The sequence below is a fragment of the Tupaia chinensis genome, unplaced genomic scaffold (genome assembly GCF_000334495.1).
Source record: "Tupaia chinensis unplaced genomic scaffold, TupChi_1.0 Scaffold000226_1, whole genome shotgun sequence".
Taxonomy (NCBI): Eukaryota; Metazoa; Chordata; class Mammalia; order Scandentia; family Tupaiidae; genus Tupaia; species Tupaia belangeri.
In genome coordinates, this window is record NW_006159701.1 from 6,896,056 (window position 1) to 6,922,038 (window position 25,983).

The 25,983-nt window shown below is 46.3% G+C and overlaps 1 protein-coding gene and 1 pseudogene across 1 annotated transcript in view; one reads left to right on the forward strand and one right to left on the reverse strand.

Moving 5' to 3' along the window:
• Nucleotides 1-258: 258 nt before the first annotated feature.
• LOC102472080 (60S ribosomal protein L11-like) lies at nt 259-847 on the reverse strand (annotated as a pseudogene).
• An 11,625-nt stretch (nt 848-12,472) lies between these two features.
• Nucleotides 12,473-25,983, forward strand: part of SLC5A1 (solute carrier family 5 member 1) — a 67,435-nt gene continuing 53,924 nt past the window's right edge. Inside the window, exons 1-2 of the mRNA XM_006147963.3 lie at nt 12,473-12,789; nt 18,944-19,015. Of these exons, the coding sequence (XP_006148025.1) occupies nt 12,655-12,789; nt 18,944-19,015 (207 nt within the window). The 5' untranslated portion in view covers nt 12,473-12,654. The remainder of the gene's footprint in view (nt 12,790-18,943; nt 19,016-25,983) is intronic.

Sequence of the window (25,983 nt, forward strand, 5' to 3'; positions counted from 1 at the left end):
TATCTATTTCAGTTTGTTTTAGTTTGGAGAGAGAGAGAGAGAGAGAGAGAGAGAGAGAGAGAAAGAGAAAAAGAGAGAAAGAGAGGAAGAGAGAGTGAAAGCAAGCTGCCTATTCTGGGGTTCAAACCAGTTGGCCATGTGGAAGTCCAGGGCCCTTAACTATCATGCCACCTGCTGGCCCCTACTCAGCATGAGTTTTTCTTTTTTTAATATTTCACTGAAAACTTTTATTGTGTGTGTGTGTGTGTTTTTTTTTTTTTAGGATAGAAATGGGTATTTGCCAGGAAGGATGATCCCATCATATTTTTGCTGGAACCAGCGCATGGCCTCCTCTCCTCTTTGCTGACTCTGTGTTTGGCCCCAGTGCAGCCTATCCTGAGCTTCTTGTCTGCCATGCTCATACCTGGCCTACCCAGCACCACATAGAAGTCCAGGCCATACATACCAATGCTTGGGTCAAATTTGATCCCCAGATCAATGTGTTCCTGGATCCCAAAACCAAAGTTTCCAGTATCTGAAAATTTCTTTTTTTTGGTAACTCATACTCCCATCCATACCTTTCTCCAGAAACTTTTCTCCAGAACTTCTCCAGAACTTTCTCCAGACCTTCTTCTGCCTTGGCCCCACAGACTGCAGTGGAAAGCAACCTTCTCATTTCTCCTAATACCCAGGGTCTGACAATGTATCTAGCTTTGGAAAACACAGGGATCTGGCCTATGAGCTGTTCCAACACCTTGGCTGCTCGGGTCAGTCTGTCTCCACTCTCCTCCACACAGATGTTGAGGCATAGCTTGCCGATACGAAGTTCCCACATGGGGTTCTCCTTTTCACCCTGATCCCGTGCCATGATGGAGAACAGGAAGCCACAGCATGAATTTTAAGCCTGAGTCTGGGACTTGAACCACAGTCGACTACATGGGAGTCCAGTGACATAACCATTCCACCATCTGCTGGTTCCAGGACCTGCTCTTTAACCTAGGGTTTTGCTATACCATCCAGGTCAGCCTTGAACTCCAGCTTGTGATAGTCTTGCTTCAGTCTCTCTGAATTCCTGGGATTGTGGGCACACATTATCACAGGCTTGGTTTTTAGGCTGAACTAGAAATTTAAAAAATAATTAAATTTTAATTAAATAATTAATTTACATTCATTCACTGAGCATCGTCACAGCATACAAAATGTGATTTTTCATCTAGAATATACCGCATGGTGGCTTAATCATATGTTATCATCAATAATTTTCCTAATCATATGTTATCATCAATTTTCCATTTCTAGTTTCTGAAGTGGAAATTGAACCTGGGTCTTCCAGCCCAGCAGTAGGAGCATCTTAGCTGCATATGCTGCCATGGCTGGGCCCATTTTTGGATCTCTGATCTTTCTGAAAATCTGATGAAAGCCATGGGCCCTCTCTGTAAGAGAACATGAATATGGGACCAGCAGATGGTATAATGTTTACGTTGCTGGACTCTCACATAGTCTACTGCGGTTTGAGTCCCAGACCCCAAGACTTAAAACATGCTGGGTGTGTGTTCGTGTGTGCCCGAAATCCTGAAAGGAGAATGAAAGAGAAAGGATTGTGGTGTGGCCATCCCCCTGAGGGGTGATTTCTCACTTTCTATCTCTCTGTCTCTCTGGGAAACACACATGCCCTATAGCAAAAATCTCCAAGAAAAAAAAAAGAAAAGAAAGCACAAATCTGACCACAACAATGCATGCAATTTTAGAGAGTTAATGGACCTCTGAAACGCAAACTTCTGAGAAGATCATGAGTTCAAGTTCAGCTACCCCTACTTTACTGACTCCCCAGCGTTCTATGGGATGAATTTCAACACACTTAACACGTTGCACAAGGCCCACTGTGATCCTGTTCCTGTCCACACCTCCTCTTTATCTCCCACTGTTCTGCTCAGCCATGCAGACCATGAGCACTTCCAATTCTATGAATATACATACCGCGTGGTGCTTCAGGCCGCCTAGATGGAGGATTTGAACCATGGTCACCATGTGGGATCCAGCTGCCACTGAGCAGCTCATTACCACTGTCCCACAGAGTTGACCCTTTTTGAGAAAGTCTTTAGGCTAGGAGCGGGTTGTGGAACAGAAAGCCTCTTGGAAGAAATTCAAGCTGAGACTAAAGGACGTTGAGAGTTAGCCTGCGAAGAGTTGGGGGAGGTGTGGCGCACAGGGCAGGCCGTGCTTATCACATGCACATTTTCCATGATGAATGTAGAGGGCCTGAGGCAGAGACCGTGTCTTATTCAAATTTATAACTCTAGTGCCTGACACAGAGTGGGTACTCTGAGTGAATGGGTAGGTGAATGGATACGTTTCTCAGTGTAGAATCTCCAGTCAAGGTGTCTTGTCTTTTATTTGTTAATTTATCAAACTGAGGTAAGATACAAATAACATAAAAGTAACCATTGTAGGGGCCAGGAGGTGGTGTAGTGGTGATGGTGCCTAACACCCAGATGGTCGACTGCAGTTCGAGTCCTGGGTCCAGCGTCTTAAAACTCATGCTGAGTGCATGTGTGTGTGTGCCCCAAATCCTGAGAGGAGAGTGGAGGAGAAGGGATTGCGATGTGCTGGGGGTGGTTTCTCACTTTCTCTGTCCCTCTGCATCTCTGGTGAGTACAAGTGTCCTATAGCAAAGATATCTCTTAAAAAATAAAAAAAGTAACCATTTTTGAGAGAACAGTCACTGGCTCTTAGCATGTTCATAATGCTGTGCACTCACCATTGCCATCTAGTTCTGAACCATTTCTTTCCCCCAAAGGAGCCACCTCCCACCATGCCCATTAAGCACGTGTCGGGGTTTAGAGCTCCTGAAGGACAGGGAGTATGTTTGTGTTGTTCATTTTGCCCCCTAGTGTTTAGATAAATGCTCAACTGGTGTTTATTAGATATACAAGTGACTCCCCATCCTCACTTTTTCTTTTTAAAGAATTATTTTATTTAAGTTTGTTTACTCATTTTTAATTTGTCCAGAGAGGGACAGAGACAGAGAGAGGGAGAAAGGGAGGAAGCAAGCTGCCACGTCTGGGACTTGACTGTGGTCAGCCATGTGGGAGTCCAACGCCCTTCACCATCATGCTCCCTGCCAGCCCCCATCCTCACTTTTATCTTCATGGTTCTTTCATTTGCCCATGATTAACTTTCTTTTCTTTTCTTTTTAATAATTGTTTATTTTTATTTATTCATTCATTTATTTTTTAATTTGACCAGAGAGAGACACAGAGAGAGAAAGAGAATGTGAGAAAGCAAGCCACTAGGTCCAGGACTTGAACCGTGACTGGCCATGTGGGAATGTCCAGCGTCTTAACCACCACGCCACCTGCTGATCCTGATTAACTTTCTTTTCTTTCCTTTTTTTTTTTTTTTTTTTTTAGTATTATTACTTAGTTTTGCTATAGGGTGCTTGTGCTCACCAGAGAGAGACAAAGAGGAGAGAGCTAGAGAGAGGGGGAAAGTGAGAAATCATGCCCTGGGAGGATGGCCATGCTCCAATCCCTTCTCCATCTTCCTCTCAGGATTTCATGCACACATGTATATGCACCTGGCTTGATCCTCAAGTCACTGGGTCTGGGACTTGAACCGTGGTTAGCCATGTAGGAGTCCAGTGTCTCAACTACCACACCACCTGCTGATCCCTTTGCCATTTTTTTTTTAAAGACAGGGCCTCATTGTCACAATTTTCCTGCTGCAACCTCCCAGCTGGAACCATAAGTATGCACCATGATATCTAGCACCCTTGCAGAGAGTCTTAGCATATTGCCCAGGCAAGCCTTGAGCTTGCAACCCTCAGACCTCCTGCCTCAGCCTCCTCAAGTCGTAGCATGACTGGTGTGTTGTACCGTGTTTGTTTTGAGGTTGGTCTGGGAACTGAACCTGGACCTATGAACTATGGTCCCAGTCTGTGGAACACAGTGTCCTATCACATCTGGACCATGTTGCGTTTTTTTTTTTTTAATTTTTTTTTTAATTTTTATTTTTTAGATTTGCTACAACGCACGTGAGCTTGGTGAAGAGAGACAGAGAGAAAGTAAGAAATCATCTCCCAGGGGAGGAGTGTGGCCTTGCTGCAATCCCTTCTCCTCTAGTCTCCTTTTGGGATTTTGTACACATGTGCGTATGTGCCTAGCGTGTTTTTCAAGCTGATGGATTTAGGACTTGAACCACATAGTCGACCATGTGAGATCTAGTGCCTTAACCTCCATGCCATCCACTGGCCCCATATTATCATTTTTCAGATTCAGTATTTATTGTGATAAACAACATGTCAGATAAACTTTACCGTCTTAACTGTTCGTAAGTACGCAGCTCAGTGCTATAAAAGCCTTCGGTAATGTGGTACAGCCCTCTCCATCTTGTAAAACCGAAACTCAGCATCCATTAAAAAATCATGCCCGTGTGCCCCTCTCCTTGGCTCCTGGCAACCACTATTCTACTTTTCCTCTGTTGATTTTTTGCCAACTTAAACTACTTTGCATAAGTGGAATTGCCTGAGGATTTTGGAGCCTGGTGTTTTTACAATTCAAGTCTCCATGGGAAACAATTGGCAGTGTTGAGTAAGAGTTCCAGGAGGGAGCTTTGGTGAATTCCTGTCTGGCCTGCAGCTCAGGACCCCTTGTCTGTGAGTCCAGATAACATGCTTCTTTGCCTGATTGCACAGGGGAGTCAGGACACGTGGGGTGACAGTCACGCTGAGGTGTGGCTGAATGACAGTTCGTTCTCCTACTCCACTTGCTCTCACGTGGGCTGAGTTTTCAGAAAACCAAGGTGTTTGGCAGAAGACCGTGCCTGTAACACTGCTGACTTTGGCCTGCGTGGCTGTAATGAATGACTCATTGAAATGGCGCAGCAGCTGCCAAGTGCCAAACCGAGGGTGAAAGGGGAGGAGGCAGAGAGGGAAGCCTGCTCCAGGAGAAGCCTCCGAATCAGGACCAAGACTTCCCTTCTTGCTTTATTCCCTCTCCCTCCTCTCTACGCTCATTCGTGGTTAAAAGGCAGAAGGCAGGCTGTGCTATGCTGAGCTGAGCGCCAGGTGGCCATCTACAGCTGAGGGGCCATGGGCGAGATTCCGTTGGGCCTTGGAATGGGATATGCTCCTGGTGTGTTTTTCAAGCTGCCCAGGCCAGGATTTGAGCCATATGTGGGGCTTAACCACTCGGTTATGGGGCTGGCTCAGCACATAATAATTGTAGATATTTATGGGGTGCAGTATGATTTCTCAGGTTACTTAAACTTTTGAATCTCAGTGCTCTCGTCCATAAAATCAGGGTAACAATACTATTGTTAACTTATATATATATAACTCGTTACCTTATTGTTTATATATATATTGTTTATATATATATATATATATACACTATACACTATACACACACACACACACACATACACACACACACACACATTAACTATCTTGTCGAGTACTAAATATGTGTTTGGCAATGAGCTGAAATGTTTGCCATATATTTTCTCATTTATCTGAGATATTATTCCTATTTTGAAAGTGAGGAAAACAAGGTCCCCCAAAGTTAAGTAACTTGCTCCGAGGTTACCTAGCTAACCAGAGAGAGGGCCAGGGTCCCCACCAGGTATGCCTGGCTGCATAGCCACTGCAGAGCTCACTGGGTGAGGAGAGGCTAGGCACGAGCTCAATGCTTTATGAGCAATGACCATGTCCCCCCTTCCACTTTTAGAAATGGTGGTGAGTGAGGGGACCAGCAGGTGACATGGTGGTTAGGGGCACTGGACTCCTACATGGCTGATCACGGTTTGAGTCCTGGACCTGGCGGCTTGCTTTCTCACTTTCCCGCTCTCTCTCTGGTCAAATCAAAATAATAACAATAATAATAATAAATCAAGTTAAATGAAAATAATTCTTTAAAAAAAGAAAAGAAAGGGTGGTGAGTGATTAAACATTTCACTCCTGGGACTGGCAGATGTAGTAGCAGACGTGACTTAGGATGAAGTGAGGTTGACATGCATCTGACATGGGACTGTCCAGGGTAGTGAATAGATAGGAAATGAAGGCCCAGGGAGCTTCAGAAGCCAGGCTACACCAGAATTGGTGCCAGGATCCTTTCAATGGACTGATTGGTCAAATTCTGCAAAATTCAGAGAGGAGAGTGACTTGCCTAAGGTCACTGGCAGGGGAGCCAGTCCCCGAACCCAGGCTCTTGACTCCCAGCCAGATGCTGTTCCTGCTGCCCCAGGTTTAGGACAGGGTAGAGGCAGGGCCCTGTGAAGTGCTTGGAGGAAGGCAGGCTGGGTTCCTAGGAGCTTCCTGTCCCATGACTCCTCTCTGAAGCCAGTCTGAGATTTGGGATCTAGAGGGAAGGGCTATAGCCCACTGCAAAGCATTCTGGGCTGTGGTCCTAGCTGGAAGCTTGGGTGCATGTGTGCACTCAGCAAGTCTCTGTTAGACCAAGCTGGATCTCCCCTGCAGAGGTGATACTCGGAGAATGTAGAGGACGTGTCCAAGGTCACAGAGTGTATCAGGGCTGAGCTGGGACTCAGATACTTGGATGGAGCCTTGACCAGGGGTCATCTTCCAGTTGACGACAGCTTTCACAGGAAGATCACTCTAGAGGGGGCATTTTGTCCCTCTCAGCTTTCCATCTCCCCCTTCTTTACTCCCCTCACACTCAGACATGAGCTTTCTGGGGCTAATCTGAGGTCAACTCAATAGTTCCCTGTCTTGGCCCTTCTAACTCATCCTTACCTCCCCTTTGCCTGGTAACTTTTTAGTTTTTATCCCCGGGGTTGGACTCGTCCTTCCGATAGTCCCTTCCTCAGCTCTACTCTTGAAAAGCATTTCCAATTTTGCTTCCTCTAGCAAGTCCTTTGTATTTAGACTCTCATCACCACTGGCCATAGTAGCCTGAATAACGGCCACTCAAAGATATCCGGATTGAATCCCTGGGACCCGTAAATGCTATGTTATTTGGAAAATGATCTTTGTAGGTGTGATAGATTTAAAGAATCTTGAGATGTGCTTGGCAATGAGGAATAGGTCATCATGGATAATCCAAGTGGGCCTTAAAAGCCATCCCAACTGGCCTTAACAGGAGAGGCAGAGGGAGACAGATACAGATAAAAGGTGATGTGAAGAAGGAGGCAGACTGTGTGGTATGATTTCACTCAAATGAGATAGTTATAGTGGTCACATTCTTAGAAGGCCGAATGGTAGTTTCCAAGGATTAGGAAGACAGAGTTATTGTTTAGTGGGTATAGAGTTGTGGTTTGGGATTATGAAAAAATTCTGGAGGTGGATGGTGGTGATGGTTACACACCCTGTGCATGTACTCAGTGTCACTAACTGTACACTTAAAAAATGGTTATGAGGGCCAGCCAGGGCGCATGGTGGTTAAGGTGACTGGATCTCACATGGTGGACTATGCAGTTCAAGTCCTGCATTGGGCAGCTTGACAAACATGCTGGGCACGTGGGCATGCATGTCCAAAATTTCAAAAGGAGAGAAATGGAGAAGGGCTTGTGGTGTGATCATTACTATGAGGGGGAGTGTGTGTGCTTTCTCACTTTCACTCTTTCTCTCACTCTCTCTCTGTTGAGTGCACGTGCTCTCTAGCAAAATTTACAAAATGGTTATGACAGTAAAAATTATATTGTGTGTATTTTTTTTTTTTGGAGAGATTTTCACTGCAGGGCGCGTGCGCTCGCCAGACAGACAGAGAGAGACATAGAGACAGAAAGCGAGAAATCACCCCCCAGGGGGGATGGTCACGTCACAATCCCTTCTCCTCCATTCTCCTCTCGGGATCTTGGGCACGCACGCACATGCGCCTGGCGTGAGTTTTAAGCCACCGGGTCCGGGACACGAACCGCAGTCGACTACGTGGGAGTCCAGCGACATAGCCATTACGCTAACTGCTGGTTCCCATGTGTATTTCATGCATACACTGACAGAGGGAGACATCAGAGCGTTGTAGCACAAGCCAACGAATGCTGGCAGGCACTAGAGGCTGGATGAGGCGAGGAGAACGACTCCCTTCGAGAATATCCATAGTGTGGTTCTGTTGACACCTTGACTTCAGTCCGGAGAAACTGATTTCCGACTTCGGCCTTCCAGAACTAGCAGAGAATAAATCTCTGTTGTTTTAAGCCACTGAGTTTGTGGTACTGCAGACACAGGAAATGAATACAGGGATCAGTGACCCGATGCCCTGGGCTTCCCAAACAAGGAAAGGGAAAGGAGAGAACATCACAGCAGCCCTCGAGGTCCCTCCCCTTTGCTTGTGTCTTACTGTTGATGATGTCCCTTCACACCCATCATTTGAGAAAGCCACTGCCACCTGCGCTGCCCTATTTCAGATATTCAAGGACACAGTTGTCAAGTGAGCTGTCCATGGTCTGCTGTTGTTGGTGACTGAGCTGAGATTTTTCTTTTTAAATCTTTTTTTTAAAAAATTGATTTATTTAATTTTAGTTATTTATTTATTTTAATTCGACCAGAGAGGGACCGAGTGAGAGAGAGAGGGAAAGTGAGAAAGCAAACTTCTAGGTTGAACCGTGGTTGACCATGTGAGAGTCCAGTGCCCTTAACCACCATGCCACCTGCCAGCCCTGGCTGAGCCAAGATTTAAATTTACCACTCAAACTAGTCTCTCAGTCTCTGCTTCCCTAACTTTGCATTTAGACTGTTGGTTTATTGTGTGACAAGAGTTTAGGAGCTGGCCACTTCAGCATAGGGTCCTGCTATGGTTTGAATAATGGTTTATCCTTCAGAGGCTCATGTTCTGAAATTAAGTCCCCAATGTAATGGTTTCGGGATATGATGAGACCTTTAGTAGGTGAAACCCAGTAGTGTTTGGATCATGAGGGCACCGTCCTCATGAGGGATTAATGCTGGTCTGTGAGTGAGTTCTCAGTTCTGTGAGAAGGGGCTAGTTCCTGTGAGAGTGGATTTTTTTTTTGGAGAGGTTTTTGCTATAGGGCACGTGTGCTCACCAGACAGACAGAGAGAGACAGAGATAGAAAGTGTGCTCACTAGACAGACAGAGATAGAAAGTGAGAAATCACCCCCCAGGGGGGATGGCCACACTGTAGTCCCTTCTCCATTCTCCTCTTGGGATCTTGGGCATGCACGCACATGCGCCCGGCGTGAGTTTTAAGCCACCGGGTCCAGGACTCAAACCGCAGTCAACTACATGGGAGTCCAGCGACATAGCCATTATGCTAACTGCTGGTCCTGTGAGAGTGGATTTTTATACAACAAAGAGATACCTTCAGGTCTCTCTGTGTGTGTGTCTTCTGAGCTTTCTGCTTTTCTCTGCCATGTTGTGATGCTGCAGAAACTAGCCCCATCCTCATGGACTTTCCAGCCACCAGAATTGTGAGCCAAATAAACCTCTATTCTTCATGAATTACTCAGTCTCAGATGTTTCTGTTTAACAGCACAATAATTAAATAAGACAGGCTCCTTGCCAAGAAGCATAGTTTAGCCAGTATGGGGTGGACACTGCACATTGTGGGCCTGCTGGGAGGAGCTTCTGGGTTGGCAGGAGAGGTGGGACTCCCATGAGACCTGGACAGGTGAGGAGTGTGGAGGTAGGTGGAGAAGAGGATATTCGACGATTCCCACTTAATGATCAATCATTAACCTTCAACATGCTGAGTCCTTCCTGTCATCTGTAGATATTAGCTGAGTGACTTCAGAGTCATTTGAATACTTATTATTTTTCTGACTGTGGCTTTTTAAACTGAGAACCCTAATCTGAACACTGGTTGTAAGCTTGTGTGGACTTGGGGCATTTGGGGGTGGGGTGGGTAGGTCTGCTTCTTGCTCTCAGGCCCATCCATCCTCAACTACCCACACGACCAAGTGTCTGTCTGGCTTACTTCTTTCCATAGGATTCTGATAACAAGGTCCCTTTTAGTGACCACACTTTGGTTTTGGTTGGCATCAGTGAAGGCAAGAGAGCAGTGACCCAGCAACTCTGGCCAGCTGTGTGGGAGCGGATGGTACATCACACTGTGTTCTCTCCAAAGTATCCGTTCAGGGGAAATTGGGTTTAAAATGTCCCTTCATAGGGACAAATGAGGAAGGGAGGTTGCAAAAGGGCTCCAGGCAGCCTGGGGATGACCATGGAGCGGGTTGCTTCCTGATAACATACTTTTAATCTATTTCTATTTGTAGCTTCTGCTGACCCCTCTAAATATTTGACCCTCCCAGTCCTGCCCCCATGCTTGTCCTCTCCTGGCATGTCCCTTCCTGCCACCTTACCCGGCCCCTTTTATTCCAGGGCCCTGCTTGCCCCAGTTTCCCCAGGCTTTCCTCCAACCTCACCTCATTCCCAGGTCAAATTCTTTGCATTAGTTCTTCTCCTTAAAGAGAAGTCAAATCACGATGGCAATTCTATAGGTAGTTGTCTCATCTCTGATGATGGTCTGTCTCCCTCACTGGGCAGGAAGACCTGTGACAATCAGAACTGTGTAAGTCTTGTTCACAGCTGTGCTCCCAGGGTGGCACACAGGAGCTGGCATGTCCAAGGTGCTCTTTTTTTTTTTTTTTTTTTTGAGAGGGTTTTTTTTCAGTATAGGGCGCGTGCGCTCGCCAGACAGACAGAGAGAGACATAGAGACAGAAAGCGAGAAATCACCCCCCAGGGGGGATGGTCACGCCGCAATCCCTTCTCCTCCATTCTCCTCCCGGGATCTTGGGCACGCACGCACACGCGCCTGGAGTGAGTTTTAAGCCACCGGGTCCGGGACACGAACCGCGGTCAACTACGTGGGAGTCCAGTGACATAGCCATTACGCTAACTGCTGGTTCCCCAAGGTGCTCTTGAGTTGTAAGAATGAATGAACGGATGAATGAATACATTGGCCACTCTCATTGGCCACTCTCTCTTTCCTTCCCCACCTACCTGTGTTCCTCTGTCCTAGGATGATTAAAGGACAGCTCCGTGCCTCCTTGAAGTCCTTTAGAACTCCTAGATCTCTTACTCACCTTCTGGATTTGTTCGTTTCCAGACCTCACTTTGTATGCCCAGTACTTTTGGAACGTGGCATGGGCCGGCTGCCTGCAGTTGTGGGTTCAGGGTTAGACTTTTCCTGTAGGTGGTTTCACTTGCAGCCAGGATGCTCCCTGAGGGCAGGTACTCTGCCTGGCACAGAGCCCGGTGAAAATTATTTGCTGGATGCAGGGTCAAACGAATGAATGAACATGGACAAAAGGTGAAGTGCTCCGAGCTGTAGATGATAGCTGAGCTCTAAATCTTGGGGGACGTCCACAGGGGATAGCCTCTGCCTCCAGGTTTTGGGAAGAAGAGTTCCTACTGCTGCTGGGCAGATATTATGCTGGGCCCTGAGCGTCGCTGTATAGTCCTGAGACATGGATGGGAAATGAGGAAGACCCCCATGGATGCTGTCTAAGAAATGATTCTCCGAGTGCAGCCTCAGTGGGAAGAATGAGAGGATGAGGGAGGAGAGGAGCAGACCCCCGAGGCCAGGAGGTGCAAAAGAGCTGCATTTGCACTTGGGCAGTGGATGGTTGTGAGTGGGGGACAGAAAGAGCCTTAGGCAGAGTAAGTCCTGGCAGGGTTTATGTGGTCCTTGCCTTCCTCTTCCTCCTCATCTGGGCAAGGCTTTCCTGTCCTGGAGAAGCCATTTTTTTACCACTCAGTGGTCTACAAGGCCAGCCCCCGAGAAGATCCCCACATCCTTCCCTTTGCATGAGGCCTGCCTGGACCTGGGCTGCAGGGCCAGCTCTGCCGCTGACTTGCTATGTGCCCTTGTGCAAGTCAACATGTTTTCATGGCCATCTCTGTTCTGAGCCCTGGCTTGCAGCTTAGACATGTGTTTCCAGGTGGGCAGATTGAGTTCCCAGGAGGGGTCAGGGTTTGATGAGTCTCCACCCCTTAAAAGGGATTCTCTGGAATCTTCCTTTCTACTTGCCTCTGAAGGGTTCGCGATCGAACTATTGGGTGAGGCATGGTGGACTCCCTTCTCCCTGTTTCAGTTTCCTTTGTGGGGTGCCCCTGGGGACTGCAGGCTGTGGAGGGGAGTCAGGCACTTGTGTGGGTGGCCATCCTTGTGGCCATAAGATTCTGGCTGAATTTCTTCCAGCAATTTCCCTTCCTCCAAAGAAAGTTCTGCTCGGAGACAAAGAACTTGGCTTATTCCTTAGAAAAGTCTTGCATCCGTTTTACACAGGAAAGATCAGGGCCACTGAGGGTGGGGACTGGCCCAAGGGCAGGTGGCAGGTGACTGGCACCCTCGAGGACCCTGGCCCCAGGTAGCCTCAGAGGAGCCACTCCTGCTTTGCCGGGGTGCAGCCCCATGTCAGGCCCGGCCCCACGACAGGCCAGGCGTGGCTGCAGGTTGGGTGCCTGCTGCAGGAGCACAGCGGGCCTTTGTGCCAGGAGGGCCCCACCCCCTGGCCGGCCCCTCCCAACTCGCCTTAGGCCCTTACCTGCCCGCCCGCCGCGCTGGGCCACCAGCTCCTGGTTCGCGCTGCCCCTGAGCTGCTCTCAGACGGCTCAGCGCAGCGCAGTGCAGGGTCCCCGCGCTCTTGCCCTGCTGCCCCGACGTCGCCGGTCCTCCTCCCCCGGGGCTGATCATTAACCCAGAGGCCGTATAAGGAACAAGTGGCATCGGCGGGCGGGAAGGACGCGTCGCCGCCGCCATGGACAGTAGCACCTTGAGCCCCGGGATCCCCACCACCGCCGCGCCCCTCGCGCCCCACGAGCGCATCCGCAATGCGGCCGACATCTCCGTCATCGTCATCTACTTCTTGGTGGTGATGGCCGTCGGGTTATGGGTACGTGGGGGCCCTGGGACGCGGGCTGAGGGACGAGGGGGTTGCACAGAGGAGCCCCGCCTCCCTGAGCGGCAAGGTGTCTGGGAGACTCAAGAGTCTGCGGAGAGGAGTGGAAGTGACTCGGAGCAATTGAGAGAAGTTCAGGGGTACAGTGGGAGATGGGGAGCGAGGCAAGCAAGAAGGAGCAGAAGTGACACGGATGTCTGGGGAGCCTGCCCGGAGGCCCCAGGAGGATGCCCGGGCTGTGAACAGAGAGGGAAGGTGGGGCACGGGAGTGACCAGGGGAGTCTGCAGAGGGCAGGGAAGGGACACCTTGGAGTTGCAGAGTGGGTCCAGGGGCTTGGGAGATGAGCCCCAAGGAGGTGACCACCGTCCTCCCTCTTAGTCATCCCCGTTCTGATGGGAAAGAAGCAGTGCAGGGCAGGAAAACCACAGCCTCTGCCCGCTGCAGGTGCTGGGGGGCAGCCCATGGGGCAGGGGCTGGATCCTAGTTAGAGATGGGGAAGCTGGGTGCAGGAGGAGGAGGAGGAGGAAGAGGAAGGCCAGAAGGTGCCTTGGTAACTGGCAGAGGGAAGTGTGTCGTGTCTCTCCTTTGGGACTCTGGGGACACAGCAAACCAGAGAAACTTGTTCTCAGCAGCCTGGAACTTGGAAATTTCACTATGACAGGTTCTGGCACACCCGATGACGAGAAGAGGTGTTTTAAAAGTGTGTAAATAGTCCAGCTGGGCTCCCTGGTTGTTGCCTGGGTTGGCGGGCTGTTGGGGCTTCAGCTCTGGCCGGTGGTTGTGTTGAATCACACTCGAAAGTTTTGGCTTAGAAGAGAGAGTGGGCATTAACCCTTTCATGGACTCAGCTGTTTTTGGGGTTAAAAGGAAGTATTGGTTCTTTCAAAAGTATTGTTAAGGGACCAGCAGCGGGTGTAATGGTTATATTGCTGGACTCCCAAGTAATTGACCGTGGTTCGAATCCTGGACTTGATGACTTAAAACTCATGCCCGGTGCATATGTGTACATGCCCAAAATCCTGAGAGGAGAATGGAGCAGGGATTGCAGCTTCTCACTTTCTGTCTCTTGGCGAGTGCACACATCCTATAGCAAAAATCTCTCTAAAAAATATTGTTAAGTATCTGTTTCTTTTTTATTCCTTTTAAGTTGACTTCTTTCTTTTGTGTGAGAGGGAGAGGGGCAAAGAGAGGAAGACAGAGGAAGGCAGGCATCCCCAACGGGATCTTGACTCTGTGATCCACCCCTGGCCTCATCCAGCCTGGATCACAGGCATGTGCTTGTGTGTACAGGGAGACCTCTGGATGCCAACCTGGGTCCTTCCTGTGTGGGCGTAGGATCACTGCTTAGAACCACTGCTGCTGCCTGCTTTTTAAACACAGGGAATCGTAGAAATCAGGTGTGACTGAAGACTCCTAAGTGTCGCAGGGACAAAGAGCGAGTAGCCCTGATGGGTGTGAAGGACAAGGGGAAAAGGGCTACTGTTCTATCTGTTCTTATGACTCTCCAAGGTTGTGGTGAGGATCTACAGAGACGAATCTGAAAGCTCTTCGTGGACTGTAGGAGTTTATTTTTAAATCATTATTATTTTTTATACTATCATTATTTTCCCTTGAGGGTTTTTGGGGCCCTGGGATGGAGGCTGAATCCAGGCCCTGAATTGTTTGGTCCTTTTAAATAAAATAGGCAAAAATGGTCAACTAGGTAGTATATCTTTACAAAAAGCCACAAGACAAGGAAGGCAGGAATGCTAATATTCCCATTTTCAGAAGGCTAATGTTCCAAAATCGAAATCCCGTGTGGTTGTGATTTGTCTAAGACTGAAATATATGCTATTGTGTCTGAACATCCAAGTTTCTGGAACTCACATCTTTTTATTTCAATTTGTTTGAGAGATTTTTGCAATAGGGTGCACGTGCTTGCCAGAAAGACAGAGAGACAGAGAGACAGAAAGTGAGAAATCGCTTCCCAGGGGGAATGGCCATGCCACAATCTCTTCTCCTCCATTCTCCTCTTGGGATCTTGGGCATGCATGCACATGTGCCCGGCATGAGTTTAAGCCACTGGGTCTGGTACTCGCACCACAGTTCACTACATGGGAGTCCAGCAACATAGCCATTACGCCAGTTGCTGGTCCCAAGAACTTATATTTCTTAAGTCCTGGCTTTCCACAGTATCCGGTACCTTGTCGTCTTGCCAGCCTTCTCTCTTGCATTCTCAGTCCAGCTTATTAGTGCTAAAGCCTCGCTGTGAACCCATCCGTGGTCAGCTCTGCTGTAGTGCCCATTTCCTACACCCATTGCTGATAATCTCCTTTCCCTTAGCCAATCCCATTTGCCAGACCCTGGAGGTGTTGATTTTTTTATGGTATTTACACTTCTCAAATATCTGTGAATCATATCACTTGTTCTGTTAAATGCTACTTAATGAGCCTGCTAGTATTTGTCCACGTTAATCTTCCCCCATTAGCTTATACCTCTGAACCCTGATCATTTAAGTGCTGGATTTCATCCAGTTTACAGTCCTTTTCTGGCTACTGAAGCGTCAAGAGCGACTTGGTTCAGGGATGGTCATCCTGATTCCTGCATGATCTCTGCACAGCCTAGATTAAATGGTGTAGGCCCACGTGCTTCCTAAACTTAGGAAAGACACCCACAACCAGGGTCCCTCTGTCACTATCCCCACCTCTCCCAACATTGTTTTGTTCTGTTTCATCCACTCTATGATATGTGGGCTTCAGCTTATTATTCCTCAGTGTTTATTTCCATTTTTGTTTTTTTTTGCCACTTCTTTGTTTCATGAGAGACTTTATATTGTTTTAAGTTGAATGGCTGACTTTACTATTTTTCTTTATTTATTTTTTGGAGAGGTTTTTACTATAGGATGCGAGTGCTTGCCAGAAAGAGAGAGACAAAGAGACAGAAAGTGAGAAATCACCTTCCAGGGGAGATGGCCATGCCGCAATCCCTTCTCCTCCATTCTCCTCTAGGGATCCTGGGCATGCACACACACGTGCCCGACGTGAGTTTAAGCCCCCCGGTCCGGGACTCAAACTGTGGTCGACTACATGGGAGTCCAGCGACATAGCCATTACGCCAACTGCTGGTCCCACTGACTTTACTATTAAAAAAATAGATTTATTTATCAGTTTATATAACAGTGCTTTCTTTTATTAAGATTATTTATCTTTCTGATTTATTTATTAAAATTCATTTATTTTAAGATTATTAATTTATGGGGCCAACAGGTGGCATGGTGGCTAAGGCATTGGTTTTTACAACATGGCTGACTGCAGTTGGGCCCCAGCTGCAGTCAGCTTGAAAATCATGCTGAGTGTGTGTGCGCATGCTCAAAATCCCAAGAGGAGAATGGAACAGAAGGGATTGTGGTGTGGCCATCACCCTGGGAGGGATGGTAATTTTTTACTTTCCCTCTCTCTTTCTCTCTGGCAAGCGCATGCGTCCTATGACCAAAACCTTAAAAAAAAAGATTATTAATTTACTTCTTCCCTGAGAGGTAGAGAGAGAAGAGAAAGAGAGAGAGAGAGAGAGAGAGAGAGAGAGAGAGAGAGTTTCTTAAGCTCTTCCTTATTCTTCCATTTGCTCAATCATATTCGTATTGCTTGAGAAAAAAGCAGCAATGGAAAACAAAACCCAAAATGTCATGAGTCAATATCGTGTGTCTTTTGCCCCTGCAGCTTGCAATTGTGAGTTTGTTATTTTCTAGCTGCAGGGAGGACAGGTGAATTTAATACTGTAGCTTACACAGTGGGGTCTGGAACCATGCAGTTTCCCTTTGGGTACCTCTTGTTAACAGAACAGTGCTTTTCTGTGCACAAAGCATTATACTAAGCATTAGGTGGGGTTCCAAATTTGTGAGATGGTAACACACAACTAAACAGAAAGACTTGAAGCAAGGGCTGTAAACGAGATATTGATGGGAGTTCCCAAGGTGTTCAGGGGAGGGAGGGATCCTTTTTGTTTAGGGGGTAGAGTAGATTAGACCATATGGAAGGAGAAGGTCTCTGAGGGAGTGTCTTCGTGGGATAGGTGGGGTGCAAAGGACCTAAAGAATGGATAATTAGGGTCTGGGCTTGGCAAGGTGAGGGATGAGGGATGGACATTCCAGGGAGGTCAAGGACTGGTAAAGACACACCTCTCTTCATCTTTTGTCTATTCCCAACACCTTTCCTGAATTGGTCCAGATCCCCTCTTGTCCCTGCCCTCACATTCTTCCTCTAAGCTCTTCATTTCTGAGACCACCTGGGAAATGTCTATGTCTGGGCCTGAACCCACTTATTTTTCCTGTCAACATTCCAAGGTAGCAGTGAGAGTACTGAAGATACATGTCATTTCTCTGCTCACGAACCTTCAGTGGCTCCCTACTGCCTGTGGACTAAAGCTTGTACTTTCTAGCTTGGCATTTGATGGGCTGTGTTCTGTCCCACTTCTCACCAGTCTTGCCATTCAAACAGGAACCTCACCTGGGTTCACTAGTTAATACTACTGGCCATTCCTACCCACCCACATAAGTGTGATTCCATCTCTACATCATCGACCTGCTGTTCCTGTAGTCTGAATGTCTCTCTTTTTCTGTGACTAATAAAATATAGCTTTTTCTTTAAGAATTGCTGAAATGCTACCTCCTTGGTGAAGCCTTTTCTGATAGACCAGGCAGCAGAAGGAATCCTCTCCTTTCTCTTTATTTACTGGAGTGGTTATAATATGTGAAAAGTTGTAATTTCATTGAGATCCTACTTACATCTTCATAGAGGAAAGGTTTTTTTTGGGGGGAGGGGAATTCTTTTTTTTTTGCCAGAGAGGGTGTGTACTTGACAGAGAAAGGGGTTGGGGGGGGAGAGAGAGAGAGAGAGAGAGAGAGGGAATAGGGGAATAGATCTTTTCAAGAATGCCACAGAGTCACCATTTCCTTCCAGGTTTAGCTATTTTTTAACCATGAACACTTTTGGGTTTACTGTATCCTTTGACTAATTTCCAGAGTACTAAAATGGTTGTTTTTACTAATTCTGTCCAATGTTAATACTTTTTCAGGGAAAGAATTTGCCAACTTCCTCATGCCATCACAGCCATTCAAATTTAAGACTACTTCTACAGCAAATAATTTTTTCCACAGAATGTTAATGAAGTACAACCAAAGTACTTAATTAATTTCCTCATATCATTAGTGGTCTTATATAGAGAGAAAATAATTCCTATTAAAATTTAACCAAAGGCCAGCCCATAGCATGGTAGTTAGGCAGCTGGATCCTACATGGCTGACTGTATATTTCAAGTCTGGACCTGGAGGCTTCAGAAACACTCCATGTGCATTTGGGAGCATGCTCAAAAACCCCAAAAGAAGTTATTGCAGTCTGACCATTCCCATAGGGGGAAGCTTGCCTGCTTTCACTCTCTCTCTCCCTACCTGACCCTGCCTCAACAAGTGCATGTACGCTATGGCAAAATCTTTTTTTTTCTTTTCGAGAGACAGAGAAAGCACTCTCAGTGGGAACATGGTCACACTGCAATCCCATCTTCTTCATTTCTCCATCCTGTAGGAATTTTGGGCATGAACACACACATGCCTGGTGTATTTTCAAGCCACCACGGTCAGGATTCAAATTGTGGTCAGCCATGTGGGACTCAACTCCCTTAACCATTCGGTTCCAAAGAGGAAAGATTTGAATTGAGTTTGAATGTCTGGTATTTCATGTACTATTTAGTACAAATAACTTGCGTTCTTATAGCATTTTCATTTCTTTGGTAACAGCTTTATTGAGATATAATTTACACACCGTGTGGTACTTTTTAAAAGCACAGTATTTCGTTAGGCACCTTGATGCATTTACAAGGAAAGCATGAACAATTCCAGTTCTTTCTGTTTAATAGACAGATACATGCATGTGGGATGACTTGCTTCAGTCATGTTGTAAGCTAAATGCAGAACTAGCACTGGGACGAACTGGGCCTCAGTTTCCTTGTCTGTCAGATGTAGAGCTCATCCTCTTTCATCTGCATGTATTGAGGTTAGGAGAATAAAGATTGTGAAGTAAGTAGAAGAAAGTGTTGGTGTGTGGGGAGGCTTATCCTTTTGGCTGGCAAAGCCACTCTTCCAGTTTTCTATTACATTTTTGAACCTTTCCTCCTCAGGCGATGTTTTCCACTAATCGTGGGACTGTTGGCGGTTTCTTCCTGGCAGGCCGAAGTATGGTGTGGTGGCCGGTAAGTTTTCTCTGAAATACAATTTATGTGACTGTGCTGTTTCCTTAAGGAACCCATTTTTTATTTTTCTTGACTTCGGGCCATGGTGTTTCTTCCTTCTCACCTAGTTACTGGACAATGGGTTTCGCGCTCACCAGGTCTCCTGGGCACTCTTCATTTCTTTGGTAAGGGAATAGCTTTTAAATAAAGAGTGCTTGGAATCCTTCAAGGGATAAATAGAGGAAAAGACAGCACAGACTGGGTAGTGTGGAGACACAGAAAGAACACACAGACTAAGGAAGTCTAGGGTAAAAGCCGAGATTCTGTGTTTGTATCTATAAGATGGGGAGAGTAATATTTACCTTCCAGGGCTGTTGTGAGAACTGAAAACCTCTTCTGGGGTGGAAACTCAATAAGTAGAAGTTATTTTGCTACTCCTGTTCCACTTTCATCCCACAGAGGAGAGATTATTTTGGGGGGGGGCGGGTCCTACCTCTGGAGCCTAATGCAGTGCCTGATGCTCAATATTCACTGAATGGATGGAGGATGAATGCCCTACTACTTCAAATTACAGTTTTACTCTGGATGCGGTTTTCACATCTCTTCACGGATTTTATATTTTGTATATTGTATATTTAAGAGTTGTCTTCCCTGTCACGTGTACATGAGCAGGACTATCTCTAACCGAAGCCCTGTGAGGAGTGGTGGAGGAGCTAGAATGCTCCTTCCAGCATATCAGTACGGGGCCCTGCCTGGCTTATCAGTTCAGCCCAAGGGTTATTTTGATCCAGAGTTCTCACCAAAGCAACTAGTTGAAAAAATTGGTCAAATTTGCAACTTTTTGGGCTTATTACATAAGGAACACTGATTGATGAAAGAGATGAGTAACAAAGCATGCATTTAATGAGAAGAGAGTGGCCATTGTAAGTTGACTGAAGAAAAAAAATGCAAGAAGGTAAAGACTGTCACAGTCATGGTATGTATAGCATGGAGAGAAGTTATCTTGCAGTTGGCCTCTCCGCAGCTCTTTCGGGATGAATTTGAATAACTGGCATCTTCACAGTTGGCTCAGTTATCCTTGAAGTCATTTCTGTTTTTAAAATTTTTCAGTTATGATAATTATTAAGAGCATGTGTGCTTGCCAGAGAGAGAGACAGAAAGACAGAGGAGGGGGAGGAATGCTCTCCCTGACCCCGAATTGTTCATGGTCGTACTGCAATCCCTTCTCATCCATTTCTTCACCCTGTTGGAATTTTGGACACACACTCACATGTGCCTGGCATGTTTTGTAAACCACTTGGGCTGGGATTCGACTATGGTCCATCTTGTGGGATCTGACTCTCTTAACCATTAATCTATGGGGCTGGTCCTTAATTTTTAATTTTTTTGACCAATAAAAATTGTATGCATTTATTATGTACATTGTAATGTTTTGATACATGTATAACTTGTAAAATGATGCAGTCAAGCAAATTAACATATCTTTCTGTGTGTGTGTGATGAGAACATCTATGAATCTAATCTCCTAACAATTCTCAAGAACACAGGCCATTATTATTAACTATGGTCACTGTCTGTGTAAAAGATCTCTGGAGTTTAGTCAACCTAAATAAACTCTGTACCTTTTAATCAACATCTCTCCATGTACCACTCCGCCCTCCAACCCACCCAACGCCTGCCAACCATGATTCCTCTCTCTACTTACTTACTTTAAAATTTGCCAGAGGGTGTGTGCACTCCCAGAGAGAGGGAGAAAGCACCCCCAATGGGGTGTGGTCATGCCACAGTCCCTCCTTCTCCATTTCTTCATCCTGTCAGGACTTTGGGCACTCACGTACATGTGCTTGTCATGCTTTTTAAGCCACCAGGTCCAGGTCTTGAACCATGTAGTTGGCTCCAGCTCCCTTAACTAGTAAGCCATGGAATCTCCCTGTATTCTCTAATTCTCTTATTTTGACTTTTTTAGGTTCCACATACAAGTAAGATGATGAAAGGGTTTCTATTTTGTTCTTAAGGTGTCTGAGAATACTGGGAGGATGCTGATTTCTGCTTGGAGTCTTTCATGGTGGTCCTTCCTGACACCCTGTGGAGGTACACACATTCGGATACCTCCTTTTAGTCCTGTGCCAAGGCGTTTTGTCTCCTCATGTTTTGGACTTTGATGCTTTCTTGAAATTGAGAGTTAAAGAGGAAGCTCTCATGGCAAAATCCAAGACAAGGCTAGGGCAGTTCCTCTAGAGCTGTGCTGTCCACAATCCAGGCCACTAGCCATGTTGGCTATTACAATTAAAATGAGATAAGTTAAGCGTTTCTTTCCTCAGTCACACAGCCATATTTCAAGTGTTCAACAGTCAAGTTGGAATAGTGGTTACTATATTGGACAGTCCAGCTCTAGAATATTCCTTTTTTTTTTTTTTCTTTTTAATTGCCAGAAGACATGTGCATTTACCAGAAAGAGATAGAAGGGGGGGGCGGAGAAAAAGAGAGAGAGAGAATTTATCCTCCAAAGGGGTGTGGTCATGCCACAATCCCTTCTCCTCCATTTCTCCACCCTGTCTGGATTTGGGGCATGCATGCACACATGCCCAGCATGTTTCTCAAGCTACTGGGGCTGAGATTTGAACTGCAATTGGCCATATGGGATCTGGCTCCCTTAACCACTAGGCTCTAGGGCTGGCCAGAGCAGACAGTTCTATTGGACAGTGCCACACTGCAGATTTCAGATCTGAGGTTGCCATGAAATCTCAACAGACTTAAGATGTGCTGAATTAGAGAGCTAAACAGTACCTTGAAGGTTAATTACTTTGAAAATGGTGCACCTTACCCCATCTACTGCCTCAGGTCCCCTATACCAAGTTTGCTAAATGTTCGTACAGCCTCACTTTGTACCCAGCTCCCCTTTCTCCCCTTTCTTTTCTCCATTCCATGACAAGAAACTCACCATTTTCAAGGCAAATTATCCCATTTTCAGACAGCTATTCTTTCTTTCTTCTCTTTCTTTTCTCTCTTTCCTCTTTGTTTCTCATAATTTGTTGGAGTGCAGGTGCATTCACTGGAGAGAGAGAGAGAGAGAAGATTGCCCTGATAGGGCATAGTCATACTGCAATCCTTTCTCTATTTCTCCCTCCTTTTGGGATTTTGGGTATGCATGCATATGCACTGGCATGTTTTCCAAGCCGCTGGATCTGGGACTCAAACTGTACAGTTGGCCATGTTATTTTTCTTTCAATTGACTGTAATCAATATAAAATTATATGTTCATTTTAAAAAAGAACTATTTCATTTACTTTATTTAATCTGACCAGAGAAGGGGAGAGGGAGAGGGAGAGAGGGAGGGAGAAAGGGAGGGAGAGAGAGAGAGAGAGAGAGAGAGAGAGCGCCCTCCAGGTCTGGGACTCGAACCATGGTTGGTCATGTGGGAGTCCAGTACCCCTAACCACCATGCTGCCTGCCAGCCCCTATATATTCCTTTTAAAAATGTTTATCTTTCAAAAAAAACAGACTGTTACTCTTTTTTTAAAAGAAGAATTATTTATTTAATTTAATTAATTATTATTATTATTATTATTATTATTTCATTTGACCAGAGAGACAGAGAAAGCAAGATAGCAAGCCACTGGGTCCAGGACTTGAACTATGTTAGGCTGTGTGGAAGTCCAGTGCCTAAACCACTATGCCACCTGCTAGCCCTGAGCTAGTTACTCTTAACAGGATCTTGTCATACCTTGATCTGCTTCCCAGCCTTCCAACCAGTTCAGGTCACTGGCACACCCAGCGTGTTCAGGTCAATCCAGGATCTGGACCTGGATCCTCCCAGATGGCTCCAGTATTATACATCAGTGCCCTACTGCCTGTGCCACCACGACTGGACCGAAATTGTATCTCTTCATGTAAAAATTTTAGGGCTGATTTGTTGAGGTCAGCTTTCAGTCTCTGGATCTTAAAAAAGTCAACAAAGGGAGGAGGCACCAGGAAGAACCACCCCTAGCAGATAGGCATTTTGGGTTAGGTCTGGGAACATGTTACATCTTACCCGGCAATGATTCCTTTCTTCCTGATAGCACCCAAGGCTAGCTCTGGGCTGAGGAGAGGGATTAGCCCCACCCAAATCAGGTAGGGTTCACTGGTTTATATGGGGTTTCCTGCGGGTGTTGTTTTCCTTGTGTGTCTCAGGATCGGATTATTTTAACCAACAGAGAAACATGGCTTGATTCTTCTTTTGTGCAGAAACTCAACGCTTCCTTAATGGGACTGACATTAGATTCTTCTCCCTCTAACCATAGTTTCCGTCTAAGATGTCATGAGATTATGTTAATGATTTCCAAAACTGCCCAGGTATCAGAATCTCGTGAGACGATGCACTATGCCTGGCAAGTGGGCAATAAATGGGAATGCAAGAAACAGAAGAAAAAGATGGCCCCATGGCCTAGTGATTAAGGGAGCCAGATTCCACATAGCTGACTGGGTTTGAATCCCCGCCTCTCCCTTCCCCCCAGCAACCTGACTTTTACTTATTTTATATAAGAGGAATCTGCTAAAATTTTGCTTGAAAACAAGGTTCTGCTAACTGATAGTTTAAAATCTGCTAATTTACAAGGAAAAATAAATGGGATAATTTCCATCATAAAATTTAAAATAGTTTGAAAACACCACAGTACACACCTGAGAGAAGAAACTAAAGGAAAACATGGCATGCAAAACAATACACATCTAAGAACTTTCCCTCCCAAACTGAGGTTTTAAACCACATCAAATTTCTAAGTTTCCCTTTGAAATAAAATGCTAAGGCAGTTCAGGCTTGTCACTTGTTAGTATATTCATAACTAGAACATCATTTTTTAAAAAATTGCCAAGGGCCGGCAGGTGGCATGGTGGTTTAGGTGCTAGACTCTCACATGGTCAACTGTGGTTTGAGTCCCGGACCTGGAGGCTTGCTCTCTCACTTTATCTCTCTCTCTTCTCACTTTCTTTCTCTGTGTATCTCTCTGATGAGTGCATGTGCCCTATAGAAAACTTAAAAAAAAATATTGCCAGGGGGAGTGTGCATTTACTGGTGAGACACTGAGAAAGAGAGTGTGGCAGAGGAAAGGTATGCTCCCTTCCCCCATCTAGTGGGGGATGTTCATGGTACAATCCCTTCCCCTCCATTTTTTCCTCCTTTTGGGATTTTGGGCAAAAATACACATGCCCAGTGTGTTTTCCAAACCACTGGGTCTGGGACTCGAACTGTGCTGTCAGTCATGTTGGATCCAGCCTTCTTGACCACCACCAGAATAACAGTTGTCAATCATGCTAGTCCAAACAGTACATCACAGTGGCCAGAGGCTCTCCAGAGTGAGCTTTCTTTTTATTTTTTTAAGAATTATTTTATTTTTATTTTATTTATTTATTTTACTTTGACCAGACACACACACACACACACACACACACACACACACACATACACACACACAGAGAGAGAGAGAGAGAGAGAGAGAGAGAGAGAAAGTGAGAAAGCAAGCCACCAGATCCAGGACTCAAACCATGGCGCCTTAACCACCATGCCACCTGCTGGTCCCATCTTTCTTTTTATTTTAAAGAATTATTTTTACTTAACTTTATCTATCTATCTATCTATCTATCTATCTATCTATCTATCTATTTATTTATTTACTTACTTAAATTTGACCAGAGAGGGACACAGTGAGAGAGAATGTGAGAAAGCAAGCTGCCAGATCCGGGACTTGTATGTGGTCAGCCATGTGGGAATCCAGCACCTCCAACCACCAGGTCACCTGCCGGCCCCCAGAGTGACCTTTCTCTTGGCCTTCTGGTGGCAGAAACCCTCCAGTGGGGATTACTGACCATTCCATCTGCTCTTGGCCCAGCTGCTTTGTGCTGTGGCAGGAGTGGACAGCCAGAAAAGCTTCGGGAAAGAGCCCAGGGGACTTTTAGAAGGGAGGACTTATGTTGACCCTGAATTGATGATATGCCTGAGGCAGAGGGGGCTTGGGGAGTCACTCTTAAAGTCTGAAAGTAAATTGGACTGAGGGGAGACTGGCTCAGGGCATTTCTGGGGCTTAGTATCTTTGAAAGGAGTGGTTATGACCCATAAGAGGGAACCATCCAGGAGCTCTGGACAAAGATCCCATGCCTAAAAAGTTAAAGAGGCCCAGCTGGAGAAATGTTTGCATCTTGGCCTGAGCATGGATGTGAGGAACAATTAGAGGAGAGGAGCAAGAACTCCAGGTCTGAAATTATGAGTGGAGTCAGCTTTACAGAGGGAGCCAGGTGGGGAGGCCCTCAGAAGCCTGAGTCACACTTGAGACAAGCCAGCCCAATTCAACTGAGTAACATGAAACCACAACCTGCACTTACGTAATGCTGGGCTGGTGGTAGGGCAGGATTCCCTTTTCTTGACACCAGGGTTTGGCGCCTTCAGCCAACAGCTGCCTAGGTACTGTGATGTAATGATTGTTTGGGAATGTGGGAGATGGGAGGGTAGGAAGACCAGGAAACTCAGGGGTTGAGCTTTGAAGAGAGAATTTCCCACTCCTCGCCTAGTGGCAGCAGAAATTACACAAAGAAGCGAGGCCAGGTAGAGCCCAGTGGAGGACTTTTGTTTCGGAGGAGAGTTTGGTCCCACCTACCAGGAGTACAACTGACTCCTTGGTGGCAGGGTGGATGGGGGGGAATGTAATAGGACTGAGCCAACCCTTTGACACCTCCTCTCCTTCAACGCAGAAGCAGTTCCAAAGGGCAAGGAGTGGGAACCACACAAGGAGCCGAAAGACTTGGTTTGTTCTGGCTCTGTGACATCGGGCAATTCATTAACTTCTCTGAGTCTCAGAGACTCTTTCCTGTAACATGAACCAGTCAGATCAGAGGTCTCGAAGGCTCTTTCAGAACTAAAAGTCTTAAGATTCCACATAATAGAGGAGGAAATGAGCACAGGACATGGGTGTGGACATGCTAGTCCATCCACCAGTGAGGACCTTCAAGAGGGAATG